At 31.9% G+C, this 21,229-nt stretch overlaps 2 protein-coding genes across 9 annotated transcripts; both read left to right on the plus strand.

Annotated features, from left to right (window-relative positions):
• Positions 1-1,904: 1,904 nt before the first annotated feature.
• Positions 1,905-11,037, plus strand: LOC137807808 (uncharacterized). 8 transcript variants are annotated; one of them, XM_068608612.1, is made up of 15 exons: positions 1,905-4,960; positions 5,042-5,170; positions 5,251-5,439; positions 5,531-5,577; positions 5,675-5,984; positions 6,161-6,263; positions 6,352-6,561; positions 7,394-7,498; positions 8,023-8,219; positions 8,324-8,539; positions 8,621-8,896; positions 9,023-9,170; positions 9,255-9,388; positions 9,765-9,851; positions 9,927-11,037. In XM_068608612.1, exons 1-15 carry the CDS (start codon positions 2,291-2,293, stop codon positions 10,011-10,013), a joined length of 4,908 nt encoding a protein of 1,635 aa, XP_068464713.1. In that variant the 5' UTR covers positions 1,905-2,290; the 3' UTR covers positions 10,014-11,037. The 8 variants fall into 8 exon arrangements, with proteins under 8 accessions (XP_068464713.1, XP_068464714.1, XP_068464717.1 ...); XM_068608613.1 differs by having other exon boundaries at positions 6,355-6,561; XM_068608616.1 differs by having other exon boundaries at positions 6,161-6,227.
• A 5,095-nt stretch (positions 11,038-16,132) lies between these two features.
• LOC137805935 (LOB domain-containing protein 27-like) lies at positions 16,133-17,804 on the plus strand. Its single transcript, XM_068605809.1, has 2 exons — positions 16,133-17,110; positions 17,633-17,804. The coding sequence occupies exons 1-2, from the start codon at positions 16,311-16,313 to the stop codon at positions 17,733-17,735; spliced, it is 903 nt and encodes a 300-aa protein (XP_068461910.1). The 5' UTR covers positions 16,133-16,310; the 3' UTR covers positions 17,736-17,804.
• Positions 17,805-21,229: the final 3,425 nt, after the last annotated feature.

Here is a 21,229-nt window from a genome sequence, read left to right on the forward strand (position 1 = left end):
TTTATCTTTTATGCTTTACTTGAGGTGTTAAAATTGAAGAATAAAAAATGAAAAATAAAAAATGTAATTATTTGAATTAAGGAAAGATAGTAAAACAATAAAAGTAAATAAATAAAATATTATTAAGTTATTTGATTGATGTAGGAAAAAATTAATATATTTAGAAAATTATTAAAGTGTTCCTATATTAAGAAGAGAACAAAATTAAATGTTAAAAGAAATATTTAAACATCTACATTCATTTCAAATTAAAAGTTTGTATCACTATGAATTGAGTACCCAACTACAAAATAATATTTCATATTTGGTAAATATTAGTTTTCAATTTTTTAAAAATATTTTAATGTAAAAAAAATAGAAATTAAATTAAAATAAATTTTAAATTAACAGAAGAAAAATCATTATAAAGTTTAATAAAAAATATATTTTACAACGACAAATTTAAATTATTTCACAAAAATACAAAAAATTAAATTATTCAATATATATATATATATTAATAAAATATTGACTATTATTAAAACATATAAATTATACTATCATAATAGTAGTATTTTTGGTTCATATCATAATATAAGTATTGTTGGTTCATGAGAAAGGAATGCATATCAAAAATATTTTCTTCACATATTGGTAATATTGACATATAAATAAATTCATTATCAACTTGCATTATTTGACACGAGAACAATTTTATAATTGTAGTGATGTCCACCTCACTTTCATTGCAAATTATGAAGATTTCCCTCAAAGGATAACATACATATAATTCCACAACTTTTCATACAAATCATTACTTTTTAATACAAACAAACAAGTTTTTTTCTCAATGTCTTTTCTTCTTCATCAAGATTAAAACCTTTGAAGCAAATATAATAAGATGAGATTAGATACTAGAAACATACTAAATGATAAAATATGACAATTTATATATCTATTAACCTGAAATTCAATTACTATTTAATAATTATACTAAGTAGTAAAAACTAAATGTTAATAAAGAAAACTTATGATTATAATTGATAAGTTTTTTTTAAGGACTTGGGTACTAAAAATTCATTAAATTCTAAATCTAAATAGTAAATATGAGTGTTTAAGAAATTTTTCAGTGAGAATGTGTTCAAAAGTTTTTATTTAATAGTATTTTTAACTTTGTGCTATTTATTTATACTTTTTTTTTATCTTTATATTTAACTTGAATTTTATTATTTTTTTGACAAATGTCAAATTTAAAATATGTTTATCATAAATTTAAAATCTAATTTATATGTTTAAATGATTTAGTTTTTATAAATTCTATTTATAATATAAAGTTAAATGTTTAATTTTTTCTTTGTTATCAACATTAAAACAATTAATTTATTAGTTTTAGTTATAAAAAGAACCTTGTGCGTGCTTACACATAAAATAATAATTATTCAACCAGATAAGATAACACTTGGATTTTACATCATTTTCAAGAAAATGACCCGAATTTATCATACAAAATAATACAGCAGATATTATAAAACTTGTGATATATTTTTTGGGGACTATAGGTTTCTCATTTTTTCTATTTAATAAATAATTTTGTTAAAATATATGTTTTTGAACCCCTATTCCGGGTCAGGTTTAGTTGGAAGATCACGTGATAAATATAATCTGACCCATGATGTAAACCAATTATGTCATCTCATTCTTTAGAGCAACAAATTTAATGTCAATATTTACAACTATATATTTAAATACAGTCAGTTTAAATTAAATTGTTGTAGAAAAAAAAGAATGAATTATATGAAAATTTAAAATCTTTAATTTTTCCGTTTAGAAAATAATAAAAAGAAGGATTATGCAATTAAGAAATAGGAGTGGATGAACGTTGATCGGATTGATTTATTAGGTATAAATAATTAAATTTATTTTTATTTGTTAAATTTATCAGTATTTCCCTGCTTTGTGTCTCATGAAACCCCACCCTCTTGTGTGGGTAGGTGCTCTCTCTATTCTTCTCTTCTCTTCACTGTCTTCTTCCCTTCTCTTCACTGTCTTCTTTCCTTCTCAGTTTCCCCAAACCCTTCCCATTCAAACTTCTCACCACCTTCTAGATTCTTCCGCCGATCCTTCTCCATAACCGTTATCACCGGCCACCACTCACTACCTTCCTCGGCCACTTATCTAGGTCAGGTCACTCTTGATCTCTTTCTCTATCTTTTCGTAGTTTGTGTCGCTTCTATACTATTTGCACAGCCACGCTAGCCGATTCTTGCACGGGTGTTTATGCACGCGAATCGGATTTGTATGAACTCAATCGATGGGACACAAAAAGAGAAACTCAGTGCCGCGCACGAAACCATCTGCGGCGGCTTCTCCGGCGGTGCAATCCGGCGTCGGCGGAGCCGCCAACGGTTCCACCTCGCCGGACGCTGACGCTAGCAATGTTTCCGATCACAAACCACATAACCCTAGCAAGATCGAATTGACTCCGCCCCAATCCGAGGGTTCCGATTACTCCACAATCAAGCTCGAATGCGAGCGCGCCCTGACCACGCTCCGCCGCGGGAACCACAACAAGGCAATGAAGCTGTTGCGGGAGATTTGCTCCAGAGAGGAGGGTTCGCCTCACTCCGCTTTCGTCCACCGAGTTCACAGCCTCATGTGTTTCAAAACGGCGACGGTTATCACCGACCCGAGCTCGAAGCAGCGGCATTTGAAGAACGCGCTAGAGTCGGCGCGCCACGCGGTGGAGCTCATGCCGAATTCCGTTGAGTACGCGCATTTCCGTGCCACGGTGATGTTGGAGGCGGCAAGTGAAGGGAAAGATTACGAGGATGTGGTGCATGAGTGCGAGAGGGGGCTCGCTATCGAGAACCCCAGTGATCCTGCCAAGGAGACGTTGCAGGATGAGAGTGAGCAGAAAGCATCATCTACTGAGGAACGTATTGCGCACGTGCAGAATGAGTTGAGGCAGCTTATTCAGAAGTCGAATATAGCTTCCTTGTCTTCTTGGATGAAGAATTTGAGTAACGGGGAGGAGAGGTTTCGGTTGATTCCGATAAGGAGGACTCCAGAGGACCCCATGGAGGTGAGGCTGGTTCAGACTAGAAGGCCTAATGAGATCAAGAAAGTGACCAAGACGCCCGAGGAAAGACGGAAGGAAATTGAAGTGCGAGTGGCTGCTGCCAGGCTGTTGCAACAGAAGTCAGAGGCACCACAATCTCCGAATGAAGGAGATAGGGATGACAGACCATTGGATTCATCTGCAGGATCTGGTCAGAGGATTGGTGATAGGAGAAGGCATGGAAATGTGAGGAAGAGTGGTTTTACAACGGAAAGGATGAAATGGGTGCACTCCTATTGGAAGTCGGTTAGCGTAGATAGGAAGAAGAACTTTCTGAGGGTTAAAACATGTGATCTTAAGTTGCACTATGGGTCTTCGAAGGATACTTTGCCGAATGATATATTGTCAGAGGCTTTGTCTTATGCTGAGGCCAATAAAACTTGGAAATTCTGGCCTTGCTGCAACTGTGAAGAGAAACATTACAACCCGGATTCTCATAGGCATCATGTTGTGCAGGAGCATATGGGGAGTCTGTCGCCACAAATGCAGAGACTTCTGCCCCAAAATGTGGATAGTGAATGGATTGAGATGATTCTTAATTGTTCATGGAAGCCTCTGGATGTCTTAGCTGCAGTTAGAATGCTTGATAATAAAGCAAGGTTCAAAAGTCCATCACTTTCTGAGGATTTATACTTGGATAATCATACTCTGGACTATAATGTTTGTTTTAAAGAAGCAAGCAGCTCTTACATTGAGAAGGAAAGTTCAGGGGACACTCTTCGTAATTGTTTGGAAGAATGCAATAACCATTGTAAAATTATAGAAAATAATGTAAGAGAAGGTGTTGAAGACCAACTATCTGTGGCTGATCGCATTATTGATTGTTGGCCAGTATCTGATGATCCTGAGCGTGCAAAACTTCTGGGGAAGATTCATGGCATGTTTGAGACTCTTATTAGGCACAAATGTCTTGCTGCTAGTCATCTGAACAAGGTCATACAATTTACTATGGGTGAGATACAGGGTCTCGCTGCTGGTTCTCAACTTCTAAGTCATGGCGTGGACCAAACACCAATGTGCATATGCTTTCTAGGACCTTCACAGCTTAAGACAATCTTCCAATTTCTGCAGGAAATATCTCACGCATGTGGCTTGGCCAGAAATGCTGATAAAGGTAGTAGTCCCACAAATGATTTGCTGAATATCAGTCAAGGTCCCGAGATTAAAGACAAGATTGTACTCGATGGAGATGCATCACGACTCCTACTGGATGAGTGTTTGCTGCAAACACAAGTCACTGCTGGTACAAATCAGGGGTCTGTCTTGGATGATGTGACCACCCCAAGGTCTCCTGATGGAACTTCATGCTATAACGATGCTTTTCTATCCTGGATATTTTCAAGTTCTCCTATTGGGGATCAAGTGACATCATGGCTGCGGATCAGAGAAGATAAAATAAATAAAGGAAAGGAAATTGTCCAGATGCTTGAGAAGGAGTTTTATCACCTACAGGGCCTATGTGAGAAAAAGGGTGAGCGTTTAAGTTATGAGGAAGCGCTGCAAACTGTAGAGGATCTATGTCTTGAAGAAGGTAAGAAGAGGGAAACTGTTGGGGAATTTGTTCAGCGAAGCTATGAATCTGTCTTAAGAAAGCGAAGAGAAGAGCTCATAGAGAGTGAGAATGATATGATGTATGTCAGCAATAGGTTTGAGTTGGATGCTATATCAAATGTTTTGCAAGAAGCAGAAGCAAGGAATGTCAATCAATTTGGTTATGAGGAAACTTATGCTGGTGTAACTTCTCAATTATGTGACTTGGAATCTGGTGAAGAAGATGAATGGAGAATGAAGGACTACTTGCACCAAATGGATGGCTGTATAGAAAATGCTATTCAGAAACTGAAGGAGCATTTATCTATAGAGGTCAGTTTGTTTGTTTCATATGTCTACAGAGATAACAGCAAGGATATCCTTCCTTGTTCTAACCTTCCTTTCACTATGTAGCTTAGCAAAATTGATGCCCGAATAATTAGAAGTGTCACAGAGATGCAGCAATTGGAATTCAAGCTTGGGCCTATTTCTGCTAATGATTATCGAGCAATATTGGTGCCTCTAGTGAAGTCGTACCTAAGGGTTTGTATTCAAACTGCTGAAGCATGTGCTGTTGTTTTACCTTTCCCTTACGTAATTGTACATTTGTTTTGATATTTTAGGCACTTTTGGAAGATTTAGCCGAGAAGGATGCAAGAGAGAAGTCTGATGCTGCAAGTGAAGCATTTTTGGCTGAACTTGCTCTAGATTCCAAGAAGGCTGTTAAAGGTGGAAGTGAGAGCACAAAACATGTCGAGAAAACAAAAGATAGGAAGAAGAATAAAGATCACAGAAAAGCAAGAGATATAAAGGTGTTTATCATGGATGTTTAATGTTTTTATATATGGGGTTCATTGACTAATTTTCTATGACAACTGACTAAACTTTCTTTCTCTCTTGCAGGCCACGGGTGATCATGTGCAGTTCTCAGTGGGATCTACTGTTCCCGAGTCAGTATATGTTTCCTTTTTTCTTGATTTTTATTGTGTATCTTCTAAAATCACTGTCAGTCTTCTTAAAATTGATTTTGATGTGTTTCTGTTACAGTTCCAATCTAGTTGCACCTGAAAGTGACTTCCTAGATCATGAAGTTGGTTCTATGAATGATGATGACTTAGAACAACTTGAAGAGGAATTTAGACGGAAAATTGAGCTAGAAGAGGAGGAAAAAAAGCTTGAAGAAACTTTGGAGTTCCAGCGAAGGATAGAAAATGAAGCCAAACAGAGGCATCTTGCAGAGCAACAAAAAAAGTCATCTGGGTTGTACTTAGAAGTGGAAGAAGATCTTCAAGATTGTCAAACAAAGGCCGATACTGATTCACTAGATTCATACAAACAAGTAAGAGAAACTGTGCAAGTAGGAATCTCTCTCCTTTTAGTTTCTTCTACTGCTTGTAGGGAGATAGAATTTCTGCATGTAGGGAGACAGAATTATACTACTTTGCAAACGAACAAATGAAAGGAAATAATACTTTATAAATAAGAATGTGTTATTAAACGAAATATACCTCTGAACTTACGCATATTTTTCAGGACCAGTTGGTACAGGATAATGGATCCCGAAGCAATCTGGATGGTGTTCTAACAACCACAACAAATGGTTCCATTTATTTGCATCAGTCTAAAGTTAAACAATGTTGGTTGTTTGAATGTCCTAAAATGTGTAGTTTATTATTATTTTTTTCACTTGAGGTTCTTAACATTTATTTGTTTCATTTTTGCAGCAGATTTGCCTAATGGAGTTGTTCGAGAGAATGGTCTACCTGTGTCTGATCGGCGTTCTGGAAAAAAACATAAACGGAGAAATTCTTCCAGACCAGTCGATGGAAAGATTGAATCTTTTTCTTCAGAAAAAGATAATGCGGAGGATACACATACTGATTCTCATTTGAGAGAGAAATCCAAATTTAATAACAGTCAGGAGAATAATAATGGTTAGTTTAGCTTTGCCCAAATACACTTTTGGTGTTATGGTGGTGCATAATTTCCAAATTAGGGTCTTATTATCATATTTGACTCCTAACTATTTTCAAAAGCAGTATTCGACTCAGAATGAACTGTGTTACTAGTTTGTGGGACTGTATATATACCTGGCTTATGTACATTGTTTAGACAATTTGTTTGCCAGTGTTAAAAGTGTGTTCAATATGTTGATTTAAACCTCCTCTTTTTCTTTTTACACCATTAAGTATCCTAATCCTTTTACATGTCTGTAAGTCAGTGGTTGGGCGCTTGTTTAGTCATCTTTGTTTTACCCATCCATTCATCTGTCATTTTGTCATAATTCTCTTTCTTTACATGGCTCTCTATTAGAAGACATTCCAACTTTATTATCAGTAATGTTATTCATTTTGTGACTAATACTGTGGATGGGAAATTTTGCGATTTATATTCTCTAATGACTTTGCTTGTTGATTTATTTTTTTGATGGACTTAGTTATATAATGACTTTATCTGTTATGGATAGAATGGTTTGGGGTTAGTTATACTTTTTCAAATAATACATGTTTAGAGATCCTTTTCCCCTATTGTACTTTCTTCTCATAATAAAAAAAGTTTCTGGTTGAAATATAATTTTTCACTTTTGCTTTCTTTCCTGGGAGGATTCTGTCAATATGTTTGTTGAAATGTATGTTCATACAGAAATCTTATTTCAGTTGTTAAGCCTAGTTGAAGTCATTTTTAATATATTTTAGATAATACTAATAATAAAAGGCATCTTTCGAGTATGAAAATTAATTTTCTATTACTTGGATGTGGCATCAGTGTGGAAAAACAATGGATCAAATGTGATGAGAGAGTTGCCAGTAGAAGATGCAGAGGAGGAAAGATTCCAGGCTGATCTTAAAATTGCTGTGCGCCAAAGCCTGGGTATAACTTTTACATTCTATGCATGCATAGACCAATTATTTTTATCTTATATACATCTAAGATGGATTCTTATACTTAACACATCTCTCTTTATTAGCACGAAATCCACCTCATTGTAAATGACTCGGGAAATAAAATGAAACGGCTTGAATGGTCTATTTTTGGAAAGCTTACCTTTCTCCTATTCTGACCCTTTGGCCTGTTGCTTTTTGTACTAGCCTCCACAGGACTAATTATGTGTATGTGCCTGCAATTTACAAACTCTAGAAGTATATTACTAGGTATTTACCGAAGATATACAATACCTAAATAAGAGATATTTCCTCTCAACAAGAGAAACCTTCCAATCCATGCATAATTTCTACATGATCTACAAGAGAAAATTGACAAACTATTAGCTGAATCCTGGGAGTGATGCTAATGTTTCCTGCTCTAAAATGTAATTCTGGGTTTATATTTAGGTGTTATGGAACCTGGATAGATTATCCAATACTCTAACCTCAAAAATATATTCTTCTTATCAGACACGTTTCAAGCCCGGGGAAGTTTGCCTTCGGCTTCCAGTTTAAGGATGTCCCAGAGGGCTTCTTCAGTGTTAGATGGTGTTGATTGCTCGCCTGTAGAAGACCCAACTGATAATGTGAATGGGGCAACTTTGCTTGGTACTGGACTGAAGAATGAAGTGGGTGAATATAATTGTTTTCTCAATGTTATTATACAGGTAGGTCTTAGTTTTCTACACAATTATAATATCAACCGATGCACTATTTTATTGATGTATTATTTTCCATGGCCTAAAGCATTTTCTTTCTCTGTTGAGCTCAGTCATTGTGGCATTTAAGACGCTTTCGAGTGGAATTTCTTGGCAGATCAAGAACAGAGCATGATCATGTGGGCAATCCTTGTGTTGTCTGTGCATTGTACGAAATCTTTACTGCACTGGACATCGCATCTAAGGATTCAAGGAGAGAAGCAGTTGCACCTACATCACTGCGGATTGCTCTAAGTAATCTGTATCCTCACAGTAGTTTCTTCCAGGAGGTAACTACATTAACATAAACAAAGAATGAAGATATTTCTTCTGTGGATGATTTAATTAATATACTGACTGACATTTGACAGGCCCAGATGAATGATGCTTCTGAGGTACTGGCAGTGATATTTGACTGCCTTCATCGATCATTTACTCGTGGTTCAAGTGTTTCTGATGCAGAATCAGCTGAAACTAACTGCATGGGATCCTGGGATTGTGCAAATAGTAGTTGTATAGCACATTCACTTTTTGGAATGAACATTTTTGAACAAATGAACTGCTATCACTGTGGTCTTGAATCCAGACATATGAAATATACTTCCTTCTTTCACAATATAAATGCCAGTGCCCTCCGTGATATGAAGGTATCTTTATGGAGATTTTCTTCTTACACTTGATAATTCTTGGTGTTCCTTATTTTCTGCTGTGGGAGCATCCACATGCAATTATGCCTGTTAAGTACCTTATCTGGATCCTTCTTCACTTCTTAGGAAAAGTCTCCTGCAAGTTTCTTCGATAATCTTTTGAATCTTGTCGAGATGAACCATCAGTTGGCTTGCGATCCAGAAGCTGATGGCTGTGGCAAGTTGAACCACATCCATCACTTTCTCTCAACTCCACCCCATGTTTTTATGACAGGTACCTAAGGTTGTTGCTTATGGAATGTTGACATTTTTTATATGCTTTATAGATACTTTCACTTAACATGTTTATTATTTACAGTCCTAGGTTGGCAAAATACATGTGAGAGTGCTGATGATATAGCAGCAACTCTGGCTGCCCTGAGCACCACGATCAACATCAGTGTCCTTTATGGTGGTTTAAATCTTGAATGCACCCATAACTTGGTGTCAGTGGTATGTACTTTAATGATAACTACGTGAGGAATGTTTATATTTAGTTTCATTCTAAGCCTCTAAGATGAATTTGGCTTTATTATGAACATTTTCCGGTGAAAATTCTTTTAAAAATATGACCTTATCTGAAGGGACTTCTCTGGCAGTGAAAGGATTCATTTGCATACTAAATGAGCTTATCTTAATTGTCTAAAAAAATGAAGAAAAAATCTAAATGAAAAACTTCAGATAAATAATATACTTTTGTCACCGACCCCTACTTTTTTATTAGATGGTTTAACAACATTTTGTTTTGAGTGGAAAAAAGTAGTTATAACTTATAACACTTGCCACAATTGACTGTCTTATGTGTGCTAATGTGTTATTTACCTTTTAGGTTTGCTACTATGGTCAGCACTACCATTGCTTTGCTTACAGCCATGACCATGAACAATGGATTATGTACGATGACAAGACTGTCAAGGTGAGTTGAATCTAATAAGCAGATGATTTTTTTTGTCATTCTTGGTGTGTAAATTTTTATTTCTTCAATGATCAGGTAATTGGTGGATGGGGGGATGTTCTTACAATGTGTGAAAGAGGGCATCTACAACCTCAGGTTCTTTTCTTTGAAGCTGTAAACTAAATTTTTGGTGGAAATGATAACATCATTTGCTGGACTGAAGAGTGTTGAGTTTGGCATCCTGTTGGTTTCTCGCGTGGCCTTGTTTATGCAGATGCATTACATTTCTGCATAACACTAAAGTGATTTAGGCAAATAAATTTGCAAGTTGCAGTGATGTCAACTAGTTTTGGCATACATACCTCTGATGGGATGTATAGCATTTTAAAATTTGATACAATTCAGTTTAGATAGAAGCAGGTTCTGGTGGGGGAGAGTGATGACAAATGCATTTAGTGTAACAGGATGACTTAGAAGAACCCAGAGAGTGGTGTTTTGATACCGAACACATTTGGTTCGTTTTGAGAATATCAGATTCATTCCTTGTATCCTACCAATAAGCAGGTTTTGGAATTTGCTAGATGAACTACAATTTGTGGAGGTTGGCCAGCAATGTATGAGAAGATCTTAGGATGTTCATGATGGAAATAATTGCCCATTATTATAGGGAACATTTAACATGTACGAGGAGAGTTTATTCACGAGTTGTCGAAGAAATTTCCCTCCCACCCCCTCCCTCAAAACAGAAAAAGGGATGTATAGTTCTTATACAATTAGATTTGTCAAAATGTCAGCTTCTTGTCACTTCAGCTGTAAAAGGAGTGTCGTTTCCTGGTCTACTGGACTACTCTTCTCCCTTACAAGATACCTTGTATTGGAACGTGCTGCGTGGCAGATTTTGTGCAACAGTAAATTGAGGAGCTTCCACCAATCTTTGGATCCACAACACTGTACTCTATTTTTGTTTACTTCCGCCTGGGTGTGGGATGGGGATCCGTAAGTTGAGTACGATTGAAGCAAATTAACTAATGTCATCAATTTCTAGTTGCAGATGTTAACTGTAGTAAGCCTTGAGTGAGGAAAAAGCTGAGAGGTTTTGGCACAATTTTGTCCCACACTTTTTCGGAATAGCGTCAAGTAAGATGGATTATTATAATATACCCCATTGTTCAATATGCATTAGTGCAAAATACTGTGCGATTTAACATTTGTACTCGTGTTCCTTCTTTCAGTCAGATTTTTTGAACTAAGTGCAAACTTTAAGATAAATAACAATATGTATAAAGACACTTTTTGGAGATCTTTGGTATCTTTGACGCTGACTAAACAACTCGGATTGTTAATCTTTGGTGTTTTTGACGCTGACTAAATGACTCAGATTGTTGATCTTTGTTTCCTGATATAATGCCGTATTAGTGTTGTTAATCTTTATCAGTTGAGTTTGTTATAAATAATTGTAAACCCTAATAAGCTCTATATAGAAGGTCATCTGCAAATTATATATTTTATCATTTCAGCAATATAATTCGATATGTGGGTAGACTCTTTATTTTATTTATTTGTTAGTTTTCTTTAGTGATATCTAAGCTCATTGAGAAAACAATGATTTTGTTGCAATATCAGAAGAAAAAAATGTGGAAGCTAAAGCTTTAGTTGTTGAATATTCCGTAGTATTTTCCCTTCACAACATTCGGTCAATCTTGTATGGTCTCAACATGAGACTTTATTCCGTGACCAATTTTCTAAGTTGCCCCAAGTTTCCTTTAGGTTAATTGTTTTTCTGTTTTTCTTTTTTGTTTGATTTGATAGCAACGTTATTGGTATAACCATGAGTTTTCAATGGAAACATCGAAAACTATCTTTTATTTCTTCTGAAGTCTTTTGTTTGTTTACCACCAAATTGCCGGATAAAAAAAATCTGGGTTAAAATTGATTGTTATAACTTTTGTAACATCATTGATTATATATTCTTAAATAATCAATTATAATTATAATATATAATAATATAAATATATTTATATAGTAAACATTCAAAATTAGTTTTAAAATAATAATAATAATAATAATAATAATAATATATAAAACAATAAAATTATAAATCATAATTATAATAAGATTACTAAAATAAGACTAACTAAAATAAATGTATATAATAATATATAAAAATAATAATTAAATCATAAATAATAAATTATAAGAAATAATAAAAATAAATTGAAAAATAGTCTAAATAAATTTATTAAATAATAATATATATTTTAATTTTATTTTATGAAAATATATTTTTATATTTATTGGTAGTATTAGATTGTTTTCATGATATGATTCTTGTTTTTATTTTGTTTGATTATTATAATTTGATTTTTTTTTTCATAATACTATATTATACCATTTTATGTTTTTAATATTATTTTGTGTTAAATTTTTATATCAAATTTTGTTTATATTATTTAGTTTTCCAAGAAAATTTATTTTAATTAAAAAATTATAATTATTTTTATTTATTTTTATTAAAAATTTAGTTTCAATAATTTTACATGTATATACAGTATTATAAGTCGTTTTTTTTTTCAACTGATAATGTTTTATCTATACTACCCCACTTTTTTTTTTCAAATCTATCATTTTTGTCTCTCGAAGTTCGGGAATTCAAACAAAGGATTAGTTCTTGGGCTGATTCTCGCTACACCATACTATTTTTTGGATTCTTTCTTCCTGCACCTCCATATGTTCTTCTTTCACTTTCATAAATTTCTTTCACTTTCATAATTTTTTTATATTAAAAAATATTTCTCTGTAATATTTCAGATTACGTAATTCAAATTTTTTTTTTCAAATTCATAATTAGCTTCTGAATTATGTAATCTAGAAGTTTTTTTTAGATATATAATTAGTTTTTGGATTAAATAATTTGGAAGTCTAAATTAGTTTTCGGATTATGTAATCCGGAAGCCTTTTTTCTCAAATGCGTGTGCGGATTACATAATTCAGAAGTTACTCTCAAATCAAAACTTTCAGAATATATAATCCAGAATACCATTTTTTAAAAATATATTCTGAATTATATAATCTATGTTATTTTTAAATTTGAGATTAAATTCTAAATTATGAATCTAGAATATGAGGGTGTACAAGAAGAATAAAAAAAGTATTTTTCATGTTTTGTATGGAGTGATAGAAGAACATATGGAGGTCCAGAAAGAAACAATCTATTTTTTGACATGCACCCAACAACGTTATGTGAAAAGTTGCTTGTATCCTTAAGGAGTAATCTTTGCCTACTAGATATTAATATCCATAAACTTAATCAAACCATCTCAAATATAAAAATCTAGAATTCAAAAAATACTTTAAGATATGAATATCTGAAATTCATAACTCACTATTTCACCTTCCAGATTTCTATATCCTAAAGTTGTGACAATGACTTCCAGATTTCTATGTGCAGAATTTTGGATATCGGGATCCGGACATCTTAACTAAAAAAAACGAAGAACAAACATGGTGACTGGTTTTTTATGTCAGAAAAATCTGCACGACAACTAGGAGTGAGTTTTCCTCCACCGCTACGCCAACCCACTGTACCACCACCAGCTCCGTTTAAACGCAGACTAAACACTCTTCTGCAGCTTTTTTTCTAAAAAAACAAGATAAAGGCAATGTTAGGTTTAAAAATCTATGTTGGGTGCATATAAAAAATAATGATATGGTGCAAAGAAACTCCTAGTTCTTGAAGGTCACACACTGAGGGACAACTTCTGTTTCTTTGGGTTACACATTCTATACTTCTTCATTTGAAAGGCAGGTCTTACAAATCCTTTACATGCTGTTTTTACTTACCTGTTTATAAGTATAAGGGATTGTGGTGATAACCTTTACTTTCATCTCTCTCGCAAGGTGTTATCCCAATGTTTAAAAGTAAATTTTGCTTAATTAATGACAATGTATCATTGAGTTATTTTCTAATTAATTTAAACAAACAATCTATGTTTATAGTCTTCGCCTATTTTCTCAAAAAATACTCATTATGTTTGGCTCAATTTCACCCAGTTTCATTGAAGTTCACTCTCCAACAATTAAAAAGACTAAGAGATTTCAATGAAAGATTGGGTTTGACAATTTCCATCTTCATCTTTACAAAATAAATTCATTTTTATCCTTATATTTATTCATGAAGTAAAAATTTATCTTTATATTTAATGAGATTTTTGTCTTATCTTTATATTGCAATGCTTAACATAGAACAATAAGTTAAAATTTGAAATAAAAATAGAAATATAAGTACTTCATGTTGTTGAGTCGTTATATGATTTCAACTATTTTGAAACTCAAATATGAAATGCTGCTTGAGAGTGCATTACTAAGTAAAAATAGGGAAAATAAATTCTTAAGTTTTACCTATAACTTTTTCATTATTATTTTGATAGCACTTTTTCACTTTATTGATATATTATAAATAGGATGTCATTACTGTCTTTCACTTGTAGAAGCCACAAAAATATTAAAAAATCATAATGATACGTACTAGTAAAAATAAAATAATTAAAAAATACAATATAATAAAACAAAATATATATTTTCTATATGTAATCTAATTTTATTAAGATATGTTTAGAAGATCAAATCAAAATATATCTTCCAACAAAGTAGGTCAAACTTTATTAGAATGTTTACAGTAGTTGTAATTGTTGTTGTTTTCCGTTGATCTATTTCGAATTTATTTTAGACATAAAGATTCTCCAAATACTCCATTTAATTTAATTCATCACTAATAAAAAAATATATTATCAAAATTCAGAGAAAAAACAAATATCCATCTTTATACCAAACATGACTAAAGGACCAACCCTAACATTCCTTTCACATTAGCACAATATTTTTTCACTAGTTAATGCTTATTTTCTGTACATTGTGATGTTAGAGAAATTTTGGGTTTTATTCTCTTCCTTTTTCTATTTATATATTTGATTTGTTTTTTTTTTTTTAAAAGAGCATGGGGTGTTGTATGAATGAAGGGTGATGATTCTTTAATACAGTAAAACTTATACCTTTAACAATTCTATAAATTATTATTTTAATTAAATTTATTTTATTTCTTAATTTAAAATATTATTGTATTATTATAATTGATTGTGAAATGTATGTGGTTTTCTTTTTTGATTGTTAAAAGAAACTTTTCCCGTGAATGAATTGGTCTTTTGAATTACACGTAAATTCATGAACATGTTTAAAATTGAACAAACCCCATATCATGTTTTCACTATGCAATATTTGTCTGTCAAACGTACACCTTCTTTAATGGAAAAGTGGTTTCAACAAACAATAGAAAAACAAATACAGAATGAAGTTCAACAAATCAATCTTAACAAACAAAAGAGAAACAAATACAGAACAAATCAATCTTAACTTATGAATCTGTTCACCATAACATAAACAACACTAATATCTTAAAACAATATCATAAACTAAAAACAATGATTGATAATTCAAAAAAATGAAAACAAAAATAACATTTTAACGAAACTGTAAAAACTAAAATTCACATATCTTATAAATGAGTTGATTTTTTCACACTTTTTAATTTTACATTCAAAAACATATTTAATTCTTAAGAAAAATGATATAGTGATGATAATTCAACTTCATAATGTTAACAGCACCCAAAAATTAAAAAGCACACAAATACTTTAACTTTTGGTGTAATAAAATTAAAACATTTCTAAAATACTCCACATAAATTCATTTCTAAAATACTTCACATAAATTCATTCTTTTACCCAAAAAAAAACATAAATACCTTATTTTTTTAAAACACTGACCTAACCTAACAGAAATGATATGACACTTAATTAAAAATAATTTGGGATGAATGAAGTAAAAGAAAGTAAAAATACATTTTTTTTGATTAAGTGTTAGAAGGGTGTAGATGGGAAATTTTGCAAATAAAAATGGTTGTTTTCTGTTAGAAGTGAGTTGCTTTTTAGTTGAGGTTAGTTGAAGATTAGATTGTTAAGACGATAAGAACATATTGTGGCACAAATCTATGAAATGTATATTCATGAAATGAGATTACTGCTTAAAATCTGAAGCAGCAAAAAAAAAAAGTAGACAAAATGACCAGATGGTACTTAACCCAAATATTTAGGAGTTCTCACATTCTCCACACACCTATCCCTAACGGCATCACTCACCATGACCCTACACCTGCTCTTTTACTGGGTCTTTCCATGCCCACCAGATCCGCTTGTTATTAAAGCATGCTACCAATGTGAGAAACACATGCAGCACCCATTCCACTTCAACCTTTCTCTTTCTCTCTCTCTCTCTCTCTTTCTCCTTCTACCTTTCCATCTCACTAATGTTCTTCTCTTTCTTCATCCATTCATCGCCATCACCACCGTGGAGGGATTCATCGCTTCCTCTTTTCCTCACGAGGGGTTGCAGCATCATCTCTCAACATAGCTGGGGGGGGATTCAAGAATGACCCTTAAGGGTGGCACAACCCAAGCCTGTGCGGCATGCAAACACCAGAGGAGAAAGTGCACTTCTGAATGCCTTCTTGCACCCTACTTCCCTGCAGACCAACCCAAGATCTTTCTCAACGTCCACAAGCTTTTCGGAGTCAGCAACATCGTTAAGATATTGAAGATTTTGGAGCCTAACCAGAAGAAAATAGCCATGGACTCTATCATTATTCAAGCAAATTATAGGGATAAGTACCCTGTGCATGGCTGTTGGGAAGAGATTTGTAGGCTGCAATACCAAATATGGCTTGCAGAAGAAGAGCTTCATGCAGTTTATCAACAGCTTGAAATATGCAGGCAGCAGCAGCAGCAACAACAGCAACTGCCTCAACATCATCACCAAGGCCCTCCTTCCATGCCTGATGATGTTACTTCACAATTAGAATTGGGCATGACACCATGTACTAATAATAATGCACTCTCATTGTTTAATCATCATACTCCACAACCAAACACTTACAACAATAATGTCACTGCATTGTCTGTGTCACAGCAACATTCCTATTCCAACAGTAACAGCATGGATTATAGCTCCCTCTACTTAGATTCCAAGGATAATGCCATTAATCCTTTGTGGGTTCAGTACCCCTGTTCAAATAATGACAATTCTATAGGAATGCAAACTCCATTGGTTTCTTCACAGCCATTGGCCATCCAACAAAATGTTGTTGAGGATTATGTTGACATGCCTCCCATTTTTGATTCACTTGATGATAGACAATCGTACATTTATTCCAAGGAGCCTTACGAATCAAGGTAGATTGATTAATCATGTTTTGCATTTGCTTAATGACGATCATGAAGTTTCAACTTTACACATCAGTAAATCTAAAATATAATTTTGGTCTTTTGTTAAGGTTTTAATTTGATTTCAAGTTTACATTTTTTTTCACTTTCATTCAGTGTTTATCTTAGAACAAATTAATCCTTCAATTTTAGTCAGTTTTTAGCATAACAATGTAGATTTTAGCTTATTTGAGAGCCTCTCTAACACTTGTCACCATATCAATGAGATAATTAAGTAAAAACTGATTCAAAACAATGTAACATTTTTGTAATCAGAAAAAAAAAAACAGTAGATAAAAATGCAAGTATATATACATCTCTAAACTATAGAAATGGAACAAACCATCAATTAGTTAGCAAAACAAACAGCTATATAGCTTAAGTTCATGCAGAAATTGCATAAAACGAATGCGTAGTAGGAATTGAATAATTTAGCAGTAAGATTAAATGCTCATATTTGATACATTATTTGTATATATGTTGTGCCTGCAGTTCAGAAGAATCACTGAAAGATATAAGAAAGTGCACAGATCATGTTTCTGAGAATGAATTGAAGAGTGCTGCAGCCTGCTTTAGCCTTACCAGTGTGAACTAATCAGCAATATGTCACCTCTCCCTCAACAAATGGAAAGATATACTAGGTTTTCCTTTTCTGATTCTTTTATTCTTGGTAAGCTTTTCATAGATTTTTTTATAGTTTACAACATTTTCTATAGATGTAGATATTTTCCATTGCATTGGTTATATGCAAACCCAAATAATACTATCCAAATAGATATTTCATCAATCTCTGTGCTAAACTATTCTACTGTTCTTAGTGGCTAAACCTTCATAGACTAAAGTTTTCAAGTACAAAGCTATAACATTTAGAAAAGTACTAAAATTATTCGTCTATACAACTTTTTTTTTTTGTATAGAAAACATTTTAAAGCATAAATTTCACTACACTTCATGTATTTAATTTATCTATATAATAACTAAATATTTTTTATCAATATTAATTAAATGTATTCGCTCAACATCAATTAGAATAAAATATTCATAAATCCATATCAAAATAAAAAAATTTAAACAGATAAGCATATTTTATATTCAATTTATATTAAATATTTTTCCTTAAATATTTTTTGAATTTATATAATTTTTCACACTTCGTGTATATTTAAGGTTGTCCACACAATACACGATATTCATTATACCGATTAATTAATTTTGTGATGTCTAATATAGCTAATTAATTATGATTATACAGTACTCAATCATACTACTTTTTTAAGCCAATTTTATTCGAAATAATTTTTTTAAATAATAAAGATGACTTTTAATATACAATCAAACTGAAAATATAATTAAAATAATTTAAGCATATATTATTTTCATTAAAAAATATTTATGTACACAAAGAAGAGATGTTATAGTGAATATTTGTCTCCTAAAATAAGGTTATAAAAGCCATTTTAAATGTTTGTATTTAATAAAGTTATATTTTTCATGTAAAACTTAATAATTTAAAATCATTGATTAAAATTTTAATTTAAAAAAACGTTGATTTGATTTAATCAAAATTAATATTAATAGAAAGTTAGATAATCACAGTAATGTTATTTATTATTTATTATAAATTTTATACACAGATTGAAAATGATTTTAAACAAAGGATAATTAATTAATAAAATCTTTCATGAAATTTAAAGTATTTTATTTATGAATAAAAATATTTAATTAATAATTAATTAAAAAAATTATCAAATATTATGGAAATGATATTTCTCTATATTCATTCAACGCATATATGTACTGCATATACCACTACAAGAAAAAATATGAAATAGAAATCAATTTTAGAGACAAAAAATAATTAGTTGTTATAGTAATTAGATTAGAGACCATTTTAAAAACTAAAAAAAAAAATTGATTTCTAAACTAGTTTCTATTACTGTTAAATAGTTTCTAAATTGGTTTCTGATTAGCAAACAAGGTTTTAACTACAAATTATTTAGTTTCTAAATTTGGTAGAAAAAACCTTGGTTGCTAATTAGATACCAATTTAGAAACTATTTAACAATAATAAAAACTAATTTAGAAACCAAAAAATTTTAGTCTCTAAAATGGTCTCTAATTTAGTCACTATAACAACTAATTATTTTTTGTCACTAAAAATTAGTTTCTATTTCATGATTTTCTTGTAGTGTATTATGCCTATCTATATGGAGTGTTGTTTGGTTGTCACCATACAAAGGTGTATACATGCTAATTGGAACCTTGAGGTCTCATAGGATATAACCATGTTAGTTTCAGACAAGCATTTGCCATGACCCAATATTTTGCTTCGCTTGATGACCTTGGCTTCCAGGATACCAATGAATTTCCCAGGAAAATGAAATAGTCGTTGACTGATCTTCGAGTAATACAACATCCTCCCCAATCTGAATCCAATAGACTTTCATCTTAAGATCATTATTAAAGGGAAGTAATAATCCTTGTCCGAGTGTCCCCTTGATGTACTTCTGGACCCGTAATGCTGCATCCAATGTGTTTTGTGAGACTCTTGCATAAACTAGCTTAAAGTTCTAACTAAGTAGACAATATTTGGCCTTGTGACTGTGTGGTAAATGAGTCTTCCAACTAACCTGTGATATTTAGTTGGGTCATGTAATAAATGATCATCAATAAGAGTGAATTTCAAAATTTGCTATATGATAAACTTATCCAATTTTGCCTCAGTTAGACTTGTATTTTATTTTGTTTGAATCCTTGTTAAGGTATATTAAGAAGTGAACTTTAAGCCTAACTCAACCTCATAAAACCGACTTATAAGGTGAGGTTTGTACCTGTCAATACATAAGGTATTTTATTCATGTGTATCTCCTTTGAGTTATTTACCACTACAAGAAAATCATGAAATAGAAATCAATTTTAGAGACAAAAAATAATTAGTTACTATAATGATTAAATTAGAGACCATTTTAGGCACTAAATAAATTTTTGGTTTCTAAATTAGTTTTATTATTGTTAAATGGTTTCTAAATTAGTATCCAATTAGCAACTAAGGTTTTTGCTACCAAATTTAGAATCTAAATAATTGGTAGTTAAACTTTGGTAGCTAATTAGATATCAATTTAGAAACTATTTCACAATAATAGAAACTATTTTTTTTTTAGTTTATAAAATGGTCTATAATTTTGTTACTATTGCAACTAATTATTTTGGTGTCTAAAAATTGGTTTCTATTTGATGATTTTTTTTGTAGTGTACATGTATAAATAGATAAAAAAAAAAGAGAGAAAGTTTAGGAATTATCTAGCCTATACAAGATACTCAGTAATTTAAATCCTTGATCACAGGGATTTGATAACTACTTACAATTAATGTTCCTATTTTCTTGTGATTCTAATGACTCACGCCAACACTCCCCCTCAAGTTGGTGCATAAATGTCCTTAATGCCCAACTTGTTAAGGGAGTCATGGAAGTTCTTATCGGACGTAAGAATATCTGCCAACTGGTCTTCCGACTTGATAAAAGGAAATCCAATAATTTTCTCCTTAAGGTTTTGCTTGATGAAATATCTATCTACTTCCCCATGCTTTGTTCACTACAAAAAAACGTGTATGTGGTGGCGGTTATTTTCGTAAATACTGGCATTTTTAACCGCCACATTATACATCAGTGGCGGTACCGCATACCGCCAGAATTCTTGCCGCCACAAAGTTTAATATGGCGGTCAATTGAGAACCGTTGTAGCAGACGCCATATTATGCATTGTATAAAGTGGCGGTTTTAAGCGTGTAATTTACGTCAGTTATAAATGTCATAATGTTAAAATTGGTTAAACTAATTCTAGAGTAAATAGTGGCATTTCTAACCACCACTTAATACAGTATAGTATGACATTTATAATACTCTTTATAACTGTCATAATTTGAATATTAAATATTTAATTTTATTTTATTTTTAATATTTATAATAATTTATTTAATTCTATTATATAATTTCATATCATAATTAAACTTTAATTTGATTTCATAATATTATTTAATTTGATATCATAATTAAATTCATTCCGTGAATATAATACATATACATTAATT

The sequence above is a fragment of the Phaseolus vulgaris genome, chromosome 3 (genome assembly GCF_000499845.2).
Source record: "Phaseolus vulgaris cultivar G19833 chromosome 3, P. vulgaris v2.0, whole genome shotgun sequence".
NCBI classification, from domain to species: domain Eukaryota; kingdom Viridiplantae; phylum Streptophyta; class Magnoliopsida; order Fabales; family Fabaceae; genus Phaseolus; species Phaseolus vulgaris.